Source organism: Crotalus tigris, unplaced genomic scaffold (assembly GCF_016545835.1).
Source record: "Crotalus tigris isolate CLP2741 ecotype Arizona unplaced genomic scaffold, ASM1654583v1 scf7180000024310.2302065, whole genome shotgun sequence".
Taxonomy (NCBI): Eukaryota; Metazoa; Chordata; class Lepidosauria; order Squamata; family Viperidae; genus Crotalus; species Crotalus tigris.
The window spans coordinates 1,748,049-1,769,186 of record NW_024100482.1 but is presented as its reverse complement, the minus strand read 5'-3'; the positions used below and the strand labels follow the sequence as shown (position 1 = coordinate 1,769,186).

The 21,138-nt window shown below is 37.3% G+C and overlaps 1 protein-coding gene across 3 annotated transcripts in view; it reads right to left on the bottom strand.

The window, feature by feature from the left end:
- Positions 1 to 21,138, bottom strand: part of FNIP1 (folliculin interacting protein 1) — a 111,400-nt gene that overhangs the window by 49,507 nt on the left and 40,755 nt on the right. For all 3 annotated transcript variants that reach the window (XM_039324959.1, XM_039324961.1, XM_039324960.1), the window contains exon 2: positions 11,056 to 11,182. In XM_039324959.1, the coding sequence (XP_039180893.1) occupies positions 11,056 to 11,182 (127 nt within the window). The remainder of the gene's footprint in view (positions 1 to 11,055; positions 11,183 to 21,138) is intronic.

Below are 21,138 nucleotides of genomic sequence, written 5' to 3'. Positions count from 1 at the left end.
ATTAACAAAAGCATTTCAATGTTAAAGAAATAGAGGAGAACATTAACTAAGATGAGCATTCAGTAGGTTTTACTTGTTTAAAGTAAAGAAATGCATCTTCTCTCTAGCGGTGCCTGCCCTCTTGAAGAAGGTTCCTCCCAAGACCCAGATAGCCTCCATTATGCTGTTATTTAAAATAATTTTAAATGACTTCTTTAATTAAGAATGACCTGACTCTTCACCCTGGTGTTTGGCAAGGAACAATGAGATCTTTGCTTCATTGCACTTGCTATGTTTTATTTTTATCTTTTATTTATTTATTGTAACTTTTTAATTGCTGTGAGCCACTCAAAGTCATTGAGAGTCAGGCAACATACACGTTTAATACATTATTATGGTTCATCACACAGTCAGCCAGATGTTTAAACTGAATTTGGCATTATTATCCATCTATCAAGTTCTTCCCAAGGACCTGGAATAAGTAAATGTTGTTTGAAGGTATTAAAGGTATTGTTGCAGGATGTAACCTGTTGCAAATAAAGCTGCTTTTTGCAATTGACTGATATTCATTTTATCAATCCTGATTGCATTCAAGTGGTGTTACAAATGTTGGATTGCACCCAAAGTGCCTATTACTATTCATATTATTTTTACTTTCATTTGCTATAGTTATTTTACCTCTATTTGCAGGTTTTGTATTTGTGATTTTTCTCCATTATTTTATTATTGAAACACTATTTGAAAGCAACACATTACATCTGAGGAATACTTCAAATTCAGTTTTGAATATGTACAGGAAGACAAATTTAGTATCTATTGGAACTCATTAAAACAGCTACATCTTTTCCCAGGGTGTCTTTAAAAACATACACATCTAATTTAAATGAGTTGCCAATAGCTATTGAAATTGTAGTACAGTACATTCTAGAATATTCCAAAGTACATCTTCTAAATTAAATCAAATGTACTGTATGCATTCTGGCATTTTCTGGTTTTAAAAGTAGACTAACTTAAAGGAAAAACAATATTAATTCATTCTATATCACGGGTTCCTAAACTTTTGGCATCACACCTCTTTTTACTGTAATCCTAATGTACACACCTTTCCTAAAAATTCAAACACCAAAATAAATAAAACTGAACAACAAAAACAATCCAACAAAACTTTGACAAAGTGGTTTTATTGCAACAGTATAACTAAAACATTCTTCCCTTGATTCTGTCTACATCTCCCCAAGAGAGGTACACCTTCCAGTATGGGAAATCCTGTTCTACCTGATCTCATAGATACTGTACTCAATGACACTTTTTGATCTATTTATTTTAAATATAGTCTACAAACATAATTCAGTGCTGCCATTACACTGACAACAAATATGGCAGTAGAGAGCAATTTGCAAGCATGTCTTTTCAAGTTGATGTCACAGTTATCTTCCCATTTGTCTCTGGCATAAAATAGCTTTTTTATAATAACAACAATTATAGCCACCAAGTGAATGTTCTCTGTGTATTCTGTTATAATTTAAAGGTGGAACCTATCCCCATTCCCCCAAATATTCACTGTCTTCTCCAAGAGCTTTCCCACCAAATTGTAATTTTTTAAAATGAAAGAAGAGCAATGATGCTTAAACACAGGAAATAACCACATTGTACCAAATTTAGTATTGATTATTTTATCCTGATTTTCTTGAACGCATTCCCCAACTTAACATTCAAAGCCACACAAGGATCTTAGCCCTCCAATTAAGTTAATAAGCTTGGTTTAAGAGATGGGGAGGCAAAGCAAAGATCCCATAATATAATGCAAACTCTATCTACAGGTAGTTCTCATTTAGCTATTTATGACCAATCTTCACATTTATGACTTCACAGGTCTGTAAAGCAAAGAAAGTGAAGTAAGATCAAAAGCAAAGTTGTGGTTTCACTTAGTGACTGCTTAACAACTGGGTTGCAAGGCCAACTATGGTCACTAAATATGGACTACCTGCGTGCTGTCAATTAATCCTTAGCTTTTGGTGGAAAAAGCTCCAGCATTAAGCAAACAGATGGTGAACAGGCAGAAGGTAGCAATGAAGAACTACAGGTTGTCATTCAGCCCCACAAGCCAGTCTCAGTGGGATGATCCACTGCAGGTGCTGAAGTGAAATTTAACTACCATATTGTCTTTCTTTTCAACCAGCAAGTATCTCAGCTTGTCCCTAAATTCAAGTCAGCTGTTTTTAAGACAGTAAATGATACCAGCCAGAAAGATGATACGCAGGCTTCTCTATTCCTTGAAATGGAGAAGCTATATAGAAACATGAGAAAACCAATTCCTAACCAGACATTTAAAAAAATGAGCTTTTATTCTTGAGAGATCTGACATTGCCACAAAGTTTGGGATTAGAGGTTGATTTTTTTTTAAACAGTCTTTAATTAAAATGATTCACAAATATTTGGACTGTATTTAAAACAGTGGAAGTGCAGTTATTAATCACAGATTGTTCTCCTGATAATAACATTTGCAAAGGAAAACTTTATTGGGGTGGGAGGGAATAAATCAATATGTATTTTTTTTAAATGTATGGATTTTAGTTCCCCAAGAAGTTGCTACTGAAACACAGGTGGAACAATCTGAACATCTGTATCAGAGAAGATCAGGAAGAAGCCTTTTCAGCCTTTCTGCTGTCAAATTCAGTTGAGAACTGGAAATTACCAAGGCCAGCTGTTTAAAGCCGTGAACTACAGCAGTGTTTCCCAAACTTGACAATTTTAAGGCATGTGGACTTCAACTCCCAGAATTCCACAGCCAGCGTTGCTGGCTGTGGAATTCTGGGAGTTGAAGTCCTCATGCCTTAAAATTGTCAAGTTTGGGAAACACTGAACTACAGTATTATTACAGAGAGAAACAGACACTGATGTTATGAAGGAAACATAAGCCATTATTCAAAATTCACCCTTCTAATTTCTACCACTTTCAGGGCTATCTTCTTACAACACTTTTCTCATTCTTTAATTGGAGGCAAAGCTAAACACCACTGGGGAATTTAGTCCTATAGTTTCAGAAATGCAGACCCAGCTGATTCAAGGCCAGTCCTTTTTTTTTTTCCCCAGAGCTGGAACTTAAGATTGCACTACTTCTTCCAAGAACAACCTCTTATTATGACAGGCTGATGATTAAAAGGACAAAGCTGAACTCGTGCACTGTTAGAATTGCTACTGGCTTCAGTTTTTTTGGCATGCAATAGCTAAAAACATGTGAAAAGCTATCATATGATTTCACTAGGAACCCATGAACTAGAATTGCATTTTATCTCTGACAAACAACAGCGTCTTGGACCAGGCTCTGCATCATGTGATAAAACCACACTGAATCTAAGAGTTACAGCATTTTTGTTCAGGCAAGTCACACTGTAGCATTCAGCTGATGTTGAAGGTTTGATTAATCATGCTTGGTTGCAAGCAGGCATATTTCAATATAAAAAGGGAAAAGTACTTAACCTGGAATGACAGAATATATTTCCCAAATCATACATTTCCAACCTTAACCTAGCAAATTTGCAGTATATAATATATGAACTGTCTTTAAAAAAAAGTTCTCCTAGATATTACTTTTCTACAAAGCTCTCCCTGAGCACTGTATCTTGAATGCACCTTTCTTGACCAAAAATACTAGGAAATGTTATATCCTTGGCCTTTACAGTTGAATGAGATGAACTTCAGAATCCCCATACATGAAGAGAGGTCAAATGGTCACCATCTTTTGGATGCCAACTGTCAGCAGCTTGCCAGATAGCTAATCATACTGAAAATGTGGAACCCAGACAAATTTTAGAACATGCAAATTTAGAACCAAGCATATGCTCAAAATCAACTCATTGGACACCTGTATCAAATATCTGAGGTGTCCTTTTTTTTTTCCTTTGCAAGGTTTTCAATTCTGAATATCAATTAAATACACGACACAACAAATTGCCAGAGATGATGCAACAAAGGAACTGGCTGTTTGCTGTTTCAAGCACAGATCAAGTTATGTTTCCAAAATTATAAGGAGATTAATGACTGAATACTACATATAAAGGAAACTGGAATTTCTGCTCCTAAACAAAGATATAAGTGGCTCTCATATGCACATAAGAGAGGTTCCCTGAGGATGGGCTCCAAGCACAAGTCCAAAAGTTTGGAAGACTAAATTTCTGGTCCCTGTGACTGCCTCATTCAAAGAGGACTAACTAAAGTTTCATATAACTCCATGCACCAATTCTGGAATGTCTCTTTTAAATCACAATTTTTAAAATATCCCTCTTTCTGTATGGGTGAACTGTCAAGAAGCACATGGATATCAGGGAGTTTTTACACTGTTTAATTATAAGAAAGCAATGGCAAGGCAAGGCAAGGCATAGGTATCTCCTTCATAATCAAGACACTTGAATGATGAAAAACAGAAATTCCCAAGCTCATATTCTGTATGCCATGGTCATTGCTAGATTGGACCCATGGACCTCTGCTGCCCAACAAAGCTTTAGCTAATCAAGGATTTCATGTCACATTTTGAATAACACAGAATAGATGCAGACTTGGTTTCCAGCCTTAATCATATCCATGCCACATGCAACATTTCATGTTAATGACAGTGGTTGAGCTGGTCAACTTTGGAATATTTTGACCAAAGTACCACAGGCTCATCCAAGCCAAGTTTTACCCCAGACACATTCACAGTATTTTATGCAAGGTAGTAATTCTAAACTGGAAACAACTTTGTAAGCAATATACTGTTGCTCACACTCACCAAAAATGTGGTACATGCACTTATACACACTATGCAACAATTCTGGTGTTGATGGAACAAGTAAAAAAAAAAAAACCCTTGTAAACAAGTTGTCATGCAGTATTTCTCAGTCCATTAGAAAACAATGGACTATTTTCACATAAACTCACATTTTAAAAAGGCAGAGTTTGATATTTTTATAAGGGAGAGAGGGAGAATGCATGAGAATTTTTCAAATGGAACATTGTTCAAGCATGCACCTGCACAAAAAACAGTAAGTCAAGGTTTTTACAATGTTTTTCTTCCATCTATATAAACATTACAATATTTGGCATACATGTTGAATACATCTGTATAGTATTTCTCTTTAAAATTACAAATGTATGCATCTTTCATGCATATGTTGAATTTCTGTTCAGAATGCAACATATTCCCAACAACCTTAGCACTTGTACAATTAATTAAAGTGTGGCACAAATGCTAAATAGTTCACAAAAAACAATTACATGTCATTTAAAACCTTAAAAATACACATTTTCAGAATTGGCTTTCATGAAAATATTGTATGATCAAAATCGCAATTTTTGTTACCCTCACTGCAGAATTTCTCCAATTATTCACTCATTAATTACAGTGATTACAAAGATTTGAGTTTTTTAGCAGAGTGGAATTCATGGCAGGAATGTGCTGGTTGCATAAATGTGACATGAATACACATCAACTCCCTCAAACTCAGGTCCTCTTAACTTTGAAGGCTGAACACTTCTTTGTGTCCAAGAGAAATCACATGGAATGCAGGTAACAGGAGGAGACAGACTTATTTATACTCTCACCTCTACTACAAGGCAATTATGAGATAATAAAAATAATAATGTCAGGATCACAGTGAAATTAAGTGGACACAAATCCAGCCCACCACAGGCAAAGCGATTAAACATGGAGAACATTCCATTGAAGATGTTATACTTTTCAGGGCTGTAACCTTCTTCTCAGAAGTGTATGTAATTCATTAGGACATTCCCCAGTTAGTCTAGTATAGGAACAGAGTGACATTCTTGCTTTCCTCCTTTCGCTGTGACTTGAAAACAGAGGCACTGTGTTACACTCCTTGAAGGAAAGCCCAATGATCTAGTGCTATAGAATAAGGAAGTCTTGTGAGGTTTGCCTTTTGGACTCTACTGTTTTGGAAGCATTTTTAGATGAACTTTTGAAACCATCATCTGCTCGTGACAGGAGATTTATTGTAGTATCATATGATATAGTCCATAGTTCTTTGTTTCTTTTCACTTCAATTTTTTCCCCCTTTTGGTTATGATTTTATACTTCCTACTCATATGTTGTTGTGAATCAGTGTTGGCATGGAAATGCTGGACTTTTACCAACCAACTAAAAATAAATAAGCAAGGTAAGTACACATGGCATATCCTTGATTGGTCTTCCTCTGGATAAAACTGGAGGTTGCTCTCTACTTATCAAATCGAACATTTATTATGATCAAGGAATAGCATAAGGAGGATGGGGTGAACTCAATTAAAAAGCATAAAAAAATCATCAAAGTTTAAAATTAATAATTATAAAAAGCAAAAATAAAAAATAAAACAAACACACAAACACATACCCAAATTTAAAAGAAATCTAAAAGGAGAGATAGGAGCATTAGACAGATATAGGAGAACATAAAAGTTTACTATGGAGCAGACTAGATCTATAGCAATACAGAGCACTCTAAAATGATAAGCTAGATGTTTGTTAAGATTGGTTTATGGTACAGGTCATTTTGTGATAGATTTTAAATGCTGTTGTACAGAACCTGGCAAAATTATATTTTGTAGCAAGGTTAGAATCTGAGAGTAGCAGCGAGCTACAAAATTGTCATGTGTGTCCAGGGTATTTATGCAGTAAGGTGAGATGAGGCTAGTACAAATGTCTCTGCACTGGAGAGGTGCATGATCTGTTGTCTCTGCATGTCCAGAATCATAGCAGCATTATCTCCAGGTAGGGCAGTGTTTCCCAAACTTGACAATTTTAAGGCATGAGGACTTCAACTCCCAGAATTCCACAGCCAGCAACGCTGGCTGTGGAATTCTGGGTGTTGAAGTCCACATGCCTTAAAATTGTCAAGTTTGGGAAACACTGAGGTAGGGGAATCTTTCTGAATCAGCCCTCCGGTGGTTAGGTACCTCAAGATTATTTCAAAATGCTATAGAAGGGCAGATACTTGTTGCATTCATTGGCAATAAAGGCAAATAAAGGGACCTCGTTAGTTCCAGTTGGTGCTCTGTGTGTGGTGCATACTATTTACAGAGTATTTTGGCTTGGTCATATCCCATACTAAGAAGAAGACCTAAAGAAAGCCCAAAGATGAGAGTCTAATTCCTACTGTCTTTTTCCCTGTGGATCGTAAACCATCCCTCATAGTTAGCTGGGCAAGGAGAGTGCTGCAGGAATATAGAGGTCATCTTTTCTCTTAAGGATGGCCGAGGAACTCCTCTGTGCATTTTCAGCAACAGCAACATAGTCCCCATGAGTTTCCTGCTGTTCGCAGAAGGAAGACTTCCAGATATTTGAAATAGGAGACCTGCTAATCTTGTGGCTATCTGTCCTCCGGGAGTGGTCTTTAGGCCTTTTGGCAAATGTCATGTTTTTGGCCTTCTGATAATTCTCCAGGCTATAATTCTACTTTATTCTAATATTTAAAACTTTTAAACATTTAAAACATACACAGACACACAAGAACAACTTTCAGTCATTTCCAAAATACTAGTTCTGATAATTCTCCAGGCTATAATTCTACTTTATTCTAATATTTAAAACTTTTAAACATTTAAAACATACACAGACACACAAGAACAACTTTCAGTCATTTCCAAAATACTTTGTCGCCTTTCTCAGAAGTTGATCCAATTTCTCTGAAGCCTTCTTGAAGTGTTTTGCCCAAATCTGGGCACTGTACTTAAGGTCTGGCCATAGCAGAACAGAAGGGGACAGTTACCTCCTGTGATATGAAAGTTGTATTTCTGCTGATACACTCTAATATAACATTTCTCTGTAATCATGTCAGATTTCTGGCTCATGCAGAATTTGCAATCAATTGCTATTCCAAGATATTTCTTACAAGTACTATTAAAGCTACGTTTCTGTCATCTTACATCTCTACTCTTAAATTTTGTTTAATAAGAGAAAAACTTCATATTTGTTACATTTTGGTTTGTTCTTCAGCAAAATTTTCAACACAGTTAGGCACCTCTAAATCAAAACAAAACCTATCAAAGTCACTTTGAATCTTATTTCAGTCTAGCTAACCCATCCAACTTTGTATCATCTACAGATCTGATAACATTTCCTTCTACCTTATTATAGAAATCGTACATGAAAATGTTGAGGAATAAAGGACACAGAACTGATCTCTATGGCTGATCCTCAAAACTTTCTGAGATGCGTAGCACTCATTCCCAGTCTGGAACAGTGTGACTTGGACCTTGCAGATTTTACTTAGAAGCAAATACTAAGCAAACTAAAGTTCAATCCACATATGTTCAGTACTAATATACTCAGTACTGATATGTCATGCACAAGCATCCAATGGCACTGTTTCTATTTTGACTCTCAAAACTGGAACAGGAGTGGTGACTCTGGAAAAGATCTGAATTATGTAAACATCTGTGGTCATAAATCACCTTTTAAAATTTAATTTACAGTGAACCACTTTTGGCATGAGTCAAAAATTTAAGAAGTACATCACATGGTTTCTCTGGCATGGAAGTGTTCTTTTTATCAGAACTGGTTTTAAATGCCCATACACTGAAGTATTTTCTCTTGCTTTGTCATAGCTAAGGTGGGCTTTCTTATATGATAACATGTCCCACCAAGCAAGACATTTCAGCCTAGTAGGAGTTAAGAAGAGGGCAATGCTTTGTTGAATGGGGAAAGACATTAAACTGTGCTCCAAAAATCTCTTCTTATTACTGATGAACAATTCCAAACATAGCTGTGTTTAATACCAAATGCAGCAAACTCTCTTTAAAAAGGCAATATAAATCACTGAGTATGTGGGGGTCAAAAAGCAAAGGCATGAAATTCTAAAATTCAGTTAACAGATGATCTTTTCACAGCAAGAAAACATTTGCCCCACACATTGTGTTATTTCAAAGGGCAAAAGTGCTGTGGGATGCTGATGGAACTCAGTATATGTTATCAAGCGAAGGCTAGGAGATATTTGCCACTTAGTTGAGATATGTAATCAGAATATTTCTACTTCCTACCAGCAGACAATTCAACTTTGGTGGTCACTTATTGGCTTATTTTTGTTTTAAAAAATTGATATAGATGCAAATATAGATTCTTCATTTTTTTTTCAAATTTATAACATTTTATTGGATTATAAAATAAAATACAAAAACACAAAAACAAATAGTAGGACCCAGTGGGGAGGGAAAAGGGAAAAAGAAGTGAGGAGGAGAAGGGAAAAAGAAAAGAAAGACTGACTTCCTCTATTGTAGTAAAATAAAGCATTAACATCAAACCTCCACCTTTTACTTTTCCAAAGTAGTATAAACCAGCCCAGTGATGGCAAACCTTTTAGAGACAGAGTGCCCCAAAACTGGCCCCAGCCCCTCTCCACCCCCCTGCCCTGCCCCCACTCTGCCCCCAGCCCCGCCCTGCCTACCCACAGGACCACTCACTGCCTCCAGGGCCCGCCGCAGATCACCCAGGCAGTCCAACAGCGCTGTGGCGGCCACACCCTCTGCCCAGGCCCTGCAGCATCAGCTGCATGATGGGGTATGAGGGCAGAGTCTTGTCTATGCTGCCTGGCTGCCATGTCCTTGGCTGTGCTGCTCCGCGTGCGCCACATTCAGGCAACTCTCCTTCAGGGGGGCTGCTGGAGAGGAGGGGGTCGCAGGGGAGGAGGCAAGGCTGGGGCAACGGCACGGGTGCCCACAGAGAGAGCTCCGAGTGCCGCCTCTGGCACCTGTGCCATAGGTTCGCCACCACTGAACTAGCCATTTCTATAACAACAAATCTATCTAATCAGTAAAACCCCAAACCAAAGTTTCATTTTTTTCCAACTTAAGCACAAAATCCAGAAACGGTCTCCATGTCAAAATGAAAATACTTATGTTATTTTCTTTAATCAAAACTTTCAATTTAGCCATCTCTTCCAACTCCATCAGCTTCTGTAGCCATTCATCCATAGTGGGAATCGAAATGTCCTTCCATTTTTGTGCATACAATAGTCTTTATTTTAAGAATTTGGCATTGCGGCTTAAAGAAATATAATCAACAACCTGTATTTCTTCAATCTGTTATAGCCAAACAATTATCACCAAGATTTAGGATTAGCAGTTAGTAGAGTATGCCCTCAAAATTTTTATAGTACTTTTGATTTATTTTTTATTTGAAAGTGGTGGTGGTGATGACGGGGGAAAACCTTGATGTTAAGCAAAAAGGAATCTAGGAACCAATAAAAGAGTAGATTAAAAGGAGGAGAGTAGAATTACAGTTAAGCCATTAAAGTCAAGGAGCATTACAGGCAGCAGCACCAACTGACATTTGCTGATCTCAAAACAGCTAAGCAGAATTGGACTTGATTAGTACTAGGATGAGAGATCACAAGGAAATAGCAGAGTTTTAGACTACATTGTCAAAAAACGAACTACCCTAGAAGAAAACAGTCACAAATCACCTCTGAACTGTTGCCAAGCAAATTACACTGAAGTACTGTACACTGAAGTACTCTGAACTGTTGCCAAGCAAATTACATTGAAGTACAGAATAATTATCTGGAGTCAAACTGTATTCAAGAGAGATAATACCTCACCCTTAGAGCAGTGGTGTCAAACTGCCGGCCCATGGGCCAGATGTGTTATGCTGAAACCACGCCCACCCCACTGCCGGCAATGGAAAAAAAGTCGCGATATGTCACAACACGTCATGTGACGTTGTGAGTTTGACACCCCTGCCTTAGAGCATTAGCCCTTCATGCCAATTTAGAACAATCACTGAAATGGTAGTATGTTGTGAGATTGTGCAAAGCTTGCAGATTCAAGAATGAATGTTAAGTGAAGTCTTGGCATATTGTATTCCCAGTCCAGACCATGACAAACTTCCTCCACACAAAGCCATTCCAGGAACAATTTAGTGAGTTTTATATATTCCTAATGGGTGGATACATTCATTTTTAAACATAGCAATAACAAACATTTACCTTAGAAGTGCAGTTATACAGTGCAAAGAATCAGATATTAAAGCCTATATGGATTAAGCACATGTAATATTTGAAAAACAGTGTGCAAAGTGTATATTAGGTTTTAATTAATTAGGTTGCTCACCGAGATTGGCACATCTTCTGTTCTTCTCTTGGCATTGGAATCAAATAAAACATTTCGCCCTCTTCTTTCACAGTCTTGGTACACAATTAGTCGTATCTGACTTGGATTAAACTCCGGCAAAGGCCAGCTTTAAAAAGACAGGAAGGGAAAAAAGTATTTCACATTAGTGATGGCTTCATTAAGTACATTAACTGAATGTCTTTAGATATACTATCAAGAAGGGATGATGGTGATAGTGACAATCACAACAATGAATCACCAAAAAAGAATATATCTTGTTGAATATTGGTGTAAATGGATCAAATTCCATCGTTAACTTTAAATGTTGTTTAAACATTTCTAACAATAATGTGGCAACACTCTTGTTAATACACAGTGCAAAATACTATTGTAATATATGCATTAAAAGCAGAATTGTTATTAATAGAAAGAACTATGGAGATGGAAAGCTTCAAAAAGGTTTCTGATTGGATCTTTTTCCCTGCATCTTTTATAATAAATACTTTCCCATGAAGATGTTTTATGATCATAGAATTCCCACAGCTAACCCATTTGTTTCATAATGATCAAGAGTGAACAGTACACCTCACCGAGATACCCCTTGTAGATCCCATTTGAGAAAACACAGAGACAAAAAATGGAGGCTAAAAATTGCCAACATAATTCCTGAAGTACTTTAGAGGCAGGGTTCTCTGCCATTCCAAAGAGGAAGCACAACAGAATTGTACTGTAGCCTGAATAACAGAAAAAAAATGAAACATAGAAACGAAAGACAAGAACCAATTTAATTTTTTTTAAAAAAGAAACAACAAAACTTAATCTCACGAATGAAGGTGAACATACGTGTCCCAGGATAATGTTGCAGGAGCCAATCTGGGTCAGTCACCGGGACAATGAGGTTTAGTCATCTTGAGTTTTCGGATGTGCGTTGGAGCCCATCCTTAGGGAACCTCCCTCTAGGCTCCGGTAGTTGATCCAGATTGGATCCTGCAAAACCCAACCTGTCTGCTTTGCACGTTGTTTCACCCAATTAAGAATTCAATACACACAATACTGTATCACCTTGCATTCATTGGTTGGCTATCAAAGGGTGTCCCATTCCACTCTAAGCCAAGGCTAAAGCCATTAAAAGAAATAATAGGAAATTCCTACCAGAGCCCAAGGAATGACCACTCCCGATTTCCTAGCTCTAACCATAATGACAGAGCCAAAGGTATCATGTAAATAGTGGAATACCATGCATGATAATAATGGAATCACAGAATGAAAGTTTGGAAAAAATCTTGAAGATCATTTAATTCAGCCCTTGCATGAATTCACTCCTATAGCATCCCTGAGAGATATTCATCTAGTCTGTTTAAATTCCTCCAGTGAAGGTGAGTCTTCTGCTTTCCAAGGCAGTCTGTTCCATTTTAAACAGATCTTATTGTTAGGATATGTTTCCTGTTGCCTAACCAAAATCTACTTTAACTTAACACCATTAATTCTAGTTCTAACTTCTAGAACAGTGTTTCTCAACCTTGACAATTTTAAGGCATGTGAACTTCAACTCCCAGAATTCCACAGCCAGCAATGCTGGCTGTGGAATTCTGGGAGTTGAAGTCCACATTCCTTAAAATTATCAAGGTTGAGAAACACTGTTCTAGAATGATTCTGAACAACTCTGCCCTATGTTCTCCCTGTCAATCCTTCAGTTATTTGAAGACATGTCATGTCTCTTTCCAATTTTCTCTTGTTCTGGTTCAGAATATTCAATGCTTCTAACCAATCCTGGCAAGCTTTTTCTTCTTGTTTTTCCTTCCTGACTCCTAATCATCTTGGACGGTCTCTGGACACACTGCAGTTTGTCACTGCCTTTCCTATGTTCTAGGTGTGGCCTGATTAGTGCAGAACGAGAGAAATGATTATTTGTCTTGATCTTTCTTTACTTTCTTTACCTCTAATTTCCTCTAGTTCCTTGTTCTCTTACTCCATGTGCAACTGTGCAATTGTATTTTCTCCTTCTCAGTTCATCTGCCTTCTAGGTTTGCATTAAATGGTTATAGTGCCATAAGTGAACATTTTCTGGTGTGGTATGGAATAGAATCTAATCCAATCATAGCAGCTTTAGTTTAGAAATAAGCAGTATGTTTAATATTTCAGAAATCATGTTAGGGAAACAGGAAACTACTTAACAAGGAATGACATGGTGCTGCTATTTATTTTTAAAAAGAAAAGAGAAATAAGGAGAGGCAAAAATGGTTATTGGGTCATAAGACAAAAAAAAAACTTGTTAGAAAATGAAAGGTTTAGATAAAATCAAAAGGACAAATACAGTTTTATGAAACACTGGTTCAAAGTCACCCAGCTAGATTACATACCTATGGCAGAGCTAAACAGTCTCCAGGTTTCTAGCCTGGTGACTTAGCCACCGAAACAAACATCAAAATATTATTAAGCTAAGAATGACTTTTGAATTCCTTCCATTCTTTCTAATCCAATGGAAATTACTTAGGGAGACTGAACCTCTGCCTATCTATGTATCCATTTATAAAGAAAAAAATTTCCCAAATCTGTTATAGCAGAATCAGATTTGGCTTAGGGGGAGAAGCTGGCCAAAGAAAAATCTAATTCAAAAATAGACTGTATCTGGGAATAGAAGGGGGAAAAAAACCACTATGTCTCCCAGAATGTATCTCCACAGGAGAAGCAATTGGGCAACATCTTATGTTAGTAACATATCATAAATGTTAGTCACTTTCCCATTCTGAGCTCCCCTCCCCCCTCCTGAACTAAAGTACACCATATGGAGTCCGTCCTGTTCTTTCCAGAACACACATACACATCAACAAATGCAGACATGAAGAAATCCCAGAAACCTCTTATTCTGATGCAACCTGCACAAACAGAGGTGCTTCCTATGGCCCGTGCCAGTAATGAGGTTGGAACGAATTCCAGAAGCAATGTTCCTCAAGCTTTCCCTCCCTTTTCGTTTATATCATTTGTTTTAGGAAGCCACCTCTGATGCTCTTCTACCCACTCTAGACTAGAATATAGACTCAATAGACTGGCATTTGGACACTGACTTAACAGCCATTCAACAAAAAGACAGAAAGGTCTCTAAACCTCTTCAAGGGTGAAGGAGCTAAACAGAGAATTCTGCTGCATTTATCAGCATATGTTATTCAGTTACAGTGAACTGGGTTACTTCTCCAGCTGTGTTACTGATATTTTAATAACTACCTTTGGGCTGGAATAAAATTATTCCAGCAAACTATTATCAGTGTTACATAACATGACTCTCCTTTTGTCTAAAACATTCTTTGGCAACTGCAGCACTATCCCAGGAATCCAAAGAAAGTGAGGTGGCAAATCCAGAGGAAGAGATTCAGAAAGACCGGCAAGGATACAAAAAGAGCCAGACAAGGGGATTTTAGTTATTTAACAAATAGAATTGGGCTTTGGATTCCTTGCCCCCATTGTCTATCGGAAGAGCATATCAGAGATGAAGGAAGATAAGAAACAGGAGGGAAACTGAGTAACAAATGTTACGGCCATATTGGATTAACCTAAATTATGTTCATCTTATGGGCGCCTTCTTCAGCCTGGTCCCTCCAGACACCTTAAACAGAACTCTTTGCTAGCATATCAGTTGGCCAACAGAGCCATTGGTTACCAATTGTGAATACTGAATTTTGGATCATATGGCAAGTACCAGATAAGTAAGAGCAACTCTGAACTATGTACCTTAAATAATTTTGTTACACAAGGTTTATACCTGAGACTCAGGGGCTGCCACAAAGAAGAGGGAGTCAAGCTATTCTCCAAAGCGCTGGAAGGCAGGATGAGAAGCAACGGATGGAAACTAATCAAGGAGAGAAGCAACCTAGAACTAAGGAGAAACTTCCTGACAGTTAGAACAATTAACCAGTGGAACAACCTGCCTCCAGAAGCGGTGAATGCTCCAACGCTGGAAGTTTTTAAGAAGAGAATGGACAGCCATTTGTCCAAAATGGTATAGGGTTACCTGCCTGAGCAGGAGGTTGGGCTTGATGACCTCCAAGGTCCCTTCCAACTTTATTATTATTATTATTATTATTATTATTATTATTATTATTATTATTATTATTATTATTATTATTATTATCGATCATCGCACAGTCAGCCAGATATTCAGACTGGATTTGGCATTTTGTCTACCTATCGAGTCCTTACCCAGGACATGGGATAGGCAGATGTGGATGTTTGATGGTATTACAGATATCGTTGCAGGATGGAAGCAGTTCCTAATAAGGCCGCCTTTTGCAATTGACTAATGGCGAATTTGTCAATGCCAATGGTGTTCAAGTGGTGCTCCAGTTGTTTTGGGATTGCACCCAAGGAGCCTATTACTATTGGTACTACCCTTGCTTGCTTTTGCCACAGTCTTTCTATTTCTATTTGTAGGTCTTTGTATTTTGTTATCTTCTCCAGTTCTTTCTCTTCTATTCTGCTATCTCCAGGCACTGCCACGTCCACTATCCAGACTTTTTTGTCTTTCTTATCGACAATTGTTAAGTCTGGGGTGTTATGTTGCAGGTGCTTGTCTGTTTGAATTCTGAAGTCCCAGAGCAGTTTAATTTTATCATTTTCTATGACTTTCTCTATTTTATGATCCCACCAGTTTTTGCTTACAGGCAAATGATATTTTTTGCAGATCTTCCAATGCACCATTGTTGCTACTTTGTCATGCCGCTGCTTGTAATCAGTTTGTGCAATCTTCTTGCAACAGCTTACCAAGTGGTCCACTGTTTCTTCAGCTTCTTTGCATAGGCGGCACTTACTGTCTGTTGCTGTCTTCTCAATTTTGACTTTATATGCATTTGTCCTTAAGGCTTGGTCTTGTGCAGCCAGAATTAGTCCCTCGGTCTCTTTCTTCAATTTTCCTGCTCTTAGCCATTGCAGGTCTTGTTAATATCTGCTTTCCCAGCTATTTTTTTTAATGTATTGGCCATGTAGTGCTTTGTCTTCCCATGCCTCTATTCTGTTCTTCATTTGGTCTTTCTTGTAGGCCAGTTTGGTCTCTCCAGTAGTCAGTAAGCCTTCCTGATATACTAATTTCAGTGCATCTTCATCATTGTTCTTCAGATATTCTTCCAAAGCCATTTTTCTTCTTCAACCATCTGATGTACTTGTAGCATTCCACGCCCACCTATTTGCCTTGGTAGATAAAGTCTATCAATGTCACTGCGTGGATGAAGGGCATGATTCATTGTCATTATTTTTCTGGTCTTCCTATCCACTGCTTTTAGTTCTGCTTGAGTCCAGTCCACTATTCCAGCTGTGTACCTAATGACTGGAATTGCCTTTATGGTATTTCCTCCATTGAGTTTGGACTTTAAGATCTTCTTCACTCTCTTGATGTATTCACCTCTAATCTTTTTCTTGACTTCAGTGTGCTTGATGTTGTCAGCTTGAATTATTATTATTATCATCATCATCATCATCATCATCACTATTATTATTTAAACTAAAGGTAATCTTTAACAAGTCAGAGTATCAAATGGTGCATCTTTTTTGCCATAACTTGTAAATTCCCCTTGTAAACAAATCAGGTATTAATTTTCTGAGTAGGGGATCAACATCTTATGTGAACTGAAAAATCTTTTTAGGCCATTTCAGTATGGAGAATGAGAGGAATTAAAAGTTGGAGATTCGTGTACCAATGCTGCTTAGCCATTAAATTCTATTTGATCTGGTCACTGTCCTCAACCAAGCCATCTCTCAGGGTTGTTATGAGAAAAAACTTTGAGCAACTTGGGATATGAAGTTATAAACAGTATTTTAAATGGTCTTGTATAGCTACACATTATTCTCAATCTTCCTTATGCTGCTTTAGTCCTATCATATATTGTTCATATGTTGTATGAACTAATAAGATGAAATAAGAGGGAACAATAAAATGTAATTGTTGTTCCTCTGATTTGTTATATATCTACTGTGTTTCCAGTTGGATGTGTTTGCTGCCGTTTAAAATCCATTTCCATTTTTAGTGAGGATATGGTACCATTGTATTCATTTTAATCTGACAAGAGAGATAATCTAAAAGTTGGGTAAATTATTCAGGTTTTTCCTGTAGATTTGGTTAAAAATCCTTGTTCAGATAAGTTTTTAACTGGATATTATACAATGGCTATTGATTTATTCTACATTTCCAATTTAAGAAGTGGGGGCAGATATTTAGAAATAATTCTTATCCCCAATTTTTATCGAATACTGCCCATTTTTGGCTTTTCCCCTTTGAATTTTCAGTTTAAAATCTTGGACATAATGTTAAAGTTTTACAAATGTGGAATTAATTATATAATGTTTATAAGCTTTTAAGCTCATAATTCACACATATATGATTTTTTTAAAAAAAGAAAGAAAACCAAACAAACCTAAAAATGTCTTCAGTAGCATTCAAAATTTGGAGGAGAATCCTATCTCTTATTGATGTTTTAACATTGCATTTGTTGAAATAATTGCTTTTATGTTAGGTACCTTCACAGGTCTGCAAACGTCCTCCTTAGACAGCTGTGAGAATACTTTATTCTAATTCTTGTAGATGTGCAAAGTAAACAGAGACTTCTTTAAAATAATTTGAAGCAAATCATTTTAGGCATCAGAGAGAAATAGGATACAGAATTGGGTGGATCACCTATTGTCAGTATTTATCATGTTTTTTATAACGTGGATGTTCAAGTGGCTCAAATCAACAAGTATTTAAAGTATTTGCAGACATAGGAATGGAAAAAATGAAAAAAAGAAGGCCTATGATAATTAGTTAAATACAACCATCATATGAAATAGGTGTTTCAAAATGCTTTTTCACAATAGATAAATCTTCCTATTGTCCACAGTTTAGGTCAGTGTTTTTAGAGCTTGGCAATTTTAAGCTGTGTGAACTTCAACTCTCAGCATACTCCTTACATCTTAAAGTTGCTAAATTTGAAACATGCTGGTTTGCGGAAATATTTAACTATTAACTATTCTAAATCCTTTCTGTTGGCATTTGTTTACAAACCTGCAAAACATACCATTTTCTATTTGTATTTATCCCAGCAAAATGTTAATTTACAATTATTTCAACAATTATCTCCATATCTATTCTTCATCATATGCCTATTGTTCCTGTTCTATGGATGGAAAAGAGCAAACAGGTGTGTTTTAATTTTACAACTCCTTTAATCCAACCAGGTTTCTCAACTAAAAAGTAAATATGCCCTCCAGTCAAGCTTGACTCATGCAATATTTTTGGCAGCCTTATGGAAATGGTTTGTCACTGTATTTTCCCCTTCCCAGTCTAGCTAAGAGGCTGATGGTTCTCCATCCAAGTACAATCAAGGTCAGCTGAGTGCTAGAAGCTAAAACAGGCAGCTGATGTATTCTGTCTACAAGACAAATGTTTTTAAGTAATTTTGGAATATTTGCTGTATGAAGAATCCTCAAACCAGTTGTAATACTTTCAAAGGAAATCTAATAATAATTAACTGTCATAATGCATAGTAACAGTGGCTTTGATCTGGAAAGTTATAGCAAGCATGCTATTTGTTCCAACATAATATTAACTAAAGTTATGAAAACTGCCTGGCAATGAATCACTGGTCCAAACTATTTTTAAGGACATCTACGCAAATGTTATTTTTAGTTTACGTCAGCTTATCTGTTCTGCATGCCTTTCATGTTAGCACCTTTTAAGAACACTGATAGGAACATTTATGCCAGAACAGGTTCCTGGTCCATTTCATATGGTACCTTGGCTTTTTCCAACAATGCTCACTGCTGAACACAATAGAAAGGATATGCACTGCAGCTCTTCCAGCTACAATGCATCTTAATAAATAACCTTAGCAACCTTTTGCTAAGTAGCATTAATCTAATTACACTTTGTTTCATGTATCATTCATTTTTATTATGCTAATATATGTGCAGTAAGTAACACAGCATGGTTTAGGATTATGACTTTGGATTTAGAATGCAGTAGATTTTAAAAATATTAATTATATAACATGTAGATGCACATTTCAATTTGGAATGTCACATTTGTGATTGGTAATATATGCAGAGGGTTTGTGGCAGAGGAATAGATAGAAAACAGGTCTATGACTCAACATTAGAGTATAGACATTGTAGCACCTTGAAAACCTGTCCTTTCTTTGAGTAACTGCTGAAATGTAATTTGGAATCCACAAGTGGTTAGTGAGAAAGTAGAGGGCAGAAGAATTACTCTTACAAAAAAAGTATCAATAGTGTCAGTGGCTTTTAACCCAAATTAGTAGTGCAATCCAAAAATTCACCATTAAGCACAAGCAATTGGCTATTGAAAGAATTTAAATTCCATGTGATGAAAAGTGATTTAATGTATGCAGCTTTAATGATAAAATGGTAAAATTCAAAACTGGCAGCATGGAGAAGGATTAATATAAAAGCAGTCACCAGAATTAAAAAATAAAATAATAAATATAATAAGGAGAAGGTACTTATACAAAGAACGGCTACGGGACTTGGGTTTGGCTAGTAGTCTAAAGAAAAGAAGAAATAGGGGAGACATGATAGCAGTATTCCAGTATTTGAGGGGCTGCCACAAGAAGAGGGCATCAAACTACTGTCCAAGGCACCAGAGGGCAGGACAAGAAACAATGGTTGGAAACTGATCAAAGAAAGAAGCAACCTGGAATTAAAGAGAAACTTCCTGACAGTGAGGACAATCAACCAGTGGAACAGCTTGCCTTCAGAAACCGTGGGCACTCCATCACTGGAGATTTTTAAGAAGAGACTAGACATTCACCTGTCTGAGATGGTATAGGTCAGTGATGGCGAACCTTTTAGAGATTGAGTGCCCAAACTGCAACCCAAAACCACTTATGCATTGTTGGGTGCCGGGAGGGTGTGGCCCATTGGCTGGGCGTGGCTGTGGTGGTAACGACAGACTGATCATGGGACTAAAAAGTTCAATCAATCAATCAATTCCCACTTTGCAAGTTTTTTTTTCCCTGCGAGAAATTGAAATTGATTGATTGAACCTTTTTTTTTTGTACACGGCGGCAGAGGCCTAAAGCGAAAAGTTTTTATAAAACCCAGCTGAAGGCCTAGGACTGGGGCGACAGTGCACGTGCCCACAGAGAGGGCTCTGAGTGCTGCCTCTGGCACCCGTGCCATAGGTTCACCACCACTGGTATAGATTCTCCTGCTTGAGCAGGGGGTTGGACTAGAAGACCTCCAAGGTCCCTTCCAGCTCTATTCTATTCTACCTACAACCCCTTGATTCATTTGTTAGCACATTATGCATGGTATATTAGTCTCACATTGAAAACTCCTCACTTAACTCTAGTTTCTGCTTCTATGATAACTTGCAACCAGTTTTTTATGCTTTTTCATTTCTGAGGTTCAACATGCTTTTAAAATAAAATATTTTATATTACAAGTTTATATCAGCTCTGATTTCAGGGAAGTTCTTTCTCTATATAATACTACTTAAACTTTAAATCTACTTAAGTTATTCCCACACAGCATTCCCAAATATACACATAAGTCAATGGTGGTTGGTGGTGAAAGGTTGTCCTATAAGCCCTTTACTTGTGACGTACCACAAGTTTCTATTCTCTCTCCCCTCCTTTTCAACATCCATATGAAATCACTGGAAAGATTATCTGCCACTTTGATATCAATTTGGTACCACGCTGATATTTAATTATATCCTTCAATTCTAGGCCAGAGAAGTGAGGCTACTGAGGTTCTGTCCCAATGCCTGAACGCTGTGTGGGTCCGGATGGGGAAAAGCCATCCCCGAACCCAATCCAACCAAGATTGAGTGTTTGCAGATATTTAGATTGCCCAGATCTGGGGATATATGAGCTATGATCTTGGATGGGGTTGCAGTTCCTCATTCAAGGATGGTGTGCAATTTGGGGGGGGGGTCTTTTTGTATTTAACAATTCTTGCTCAATGAGCAGATGGCAGCTGTGGCCAGGAAGGCTTTTGCCCAGCTTCAGTTATGCCCTTTCCTAGATTGAGGGGTGGCATCAGTCACTGGTGCCTTGGTCACCTCATGGCTTAATTACTGTGTGGTCTTTAAGGGCAGTC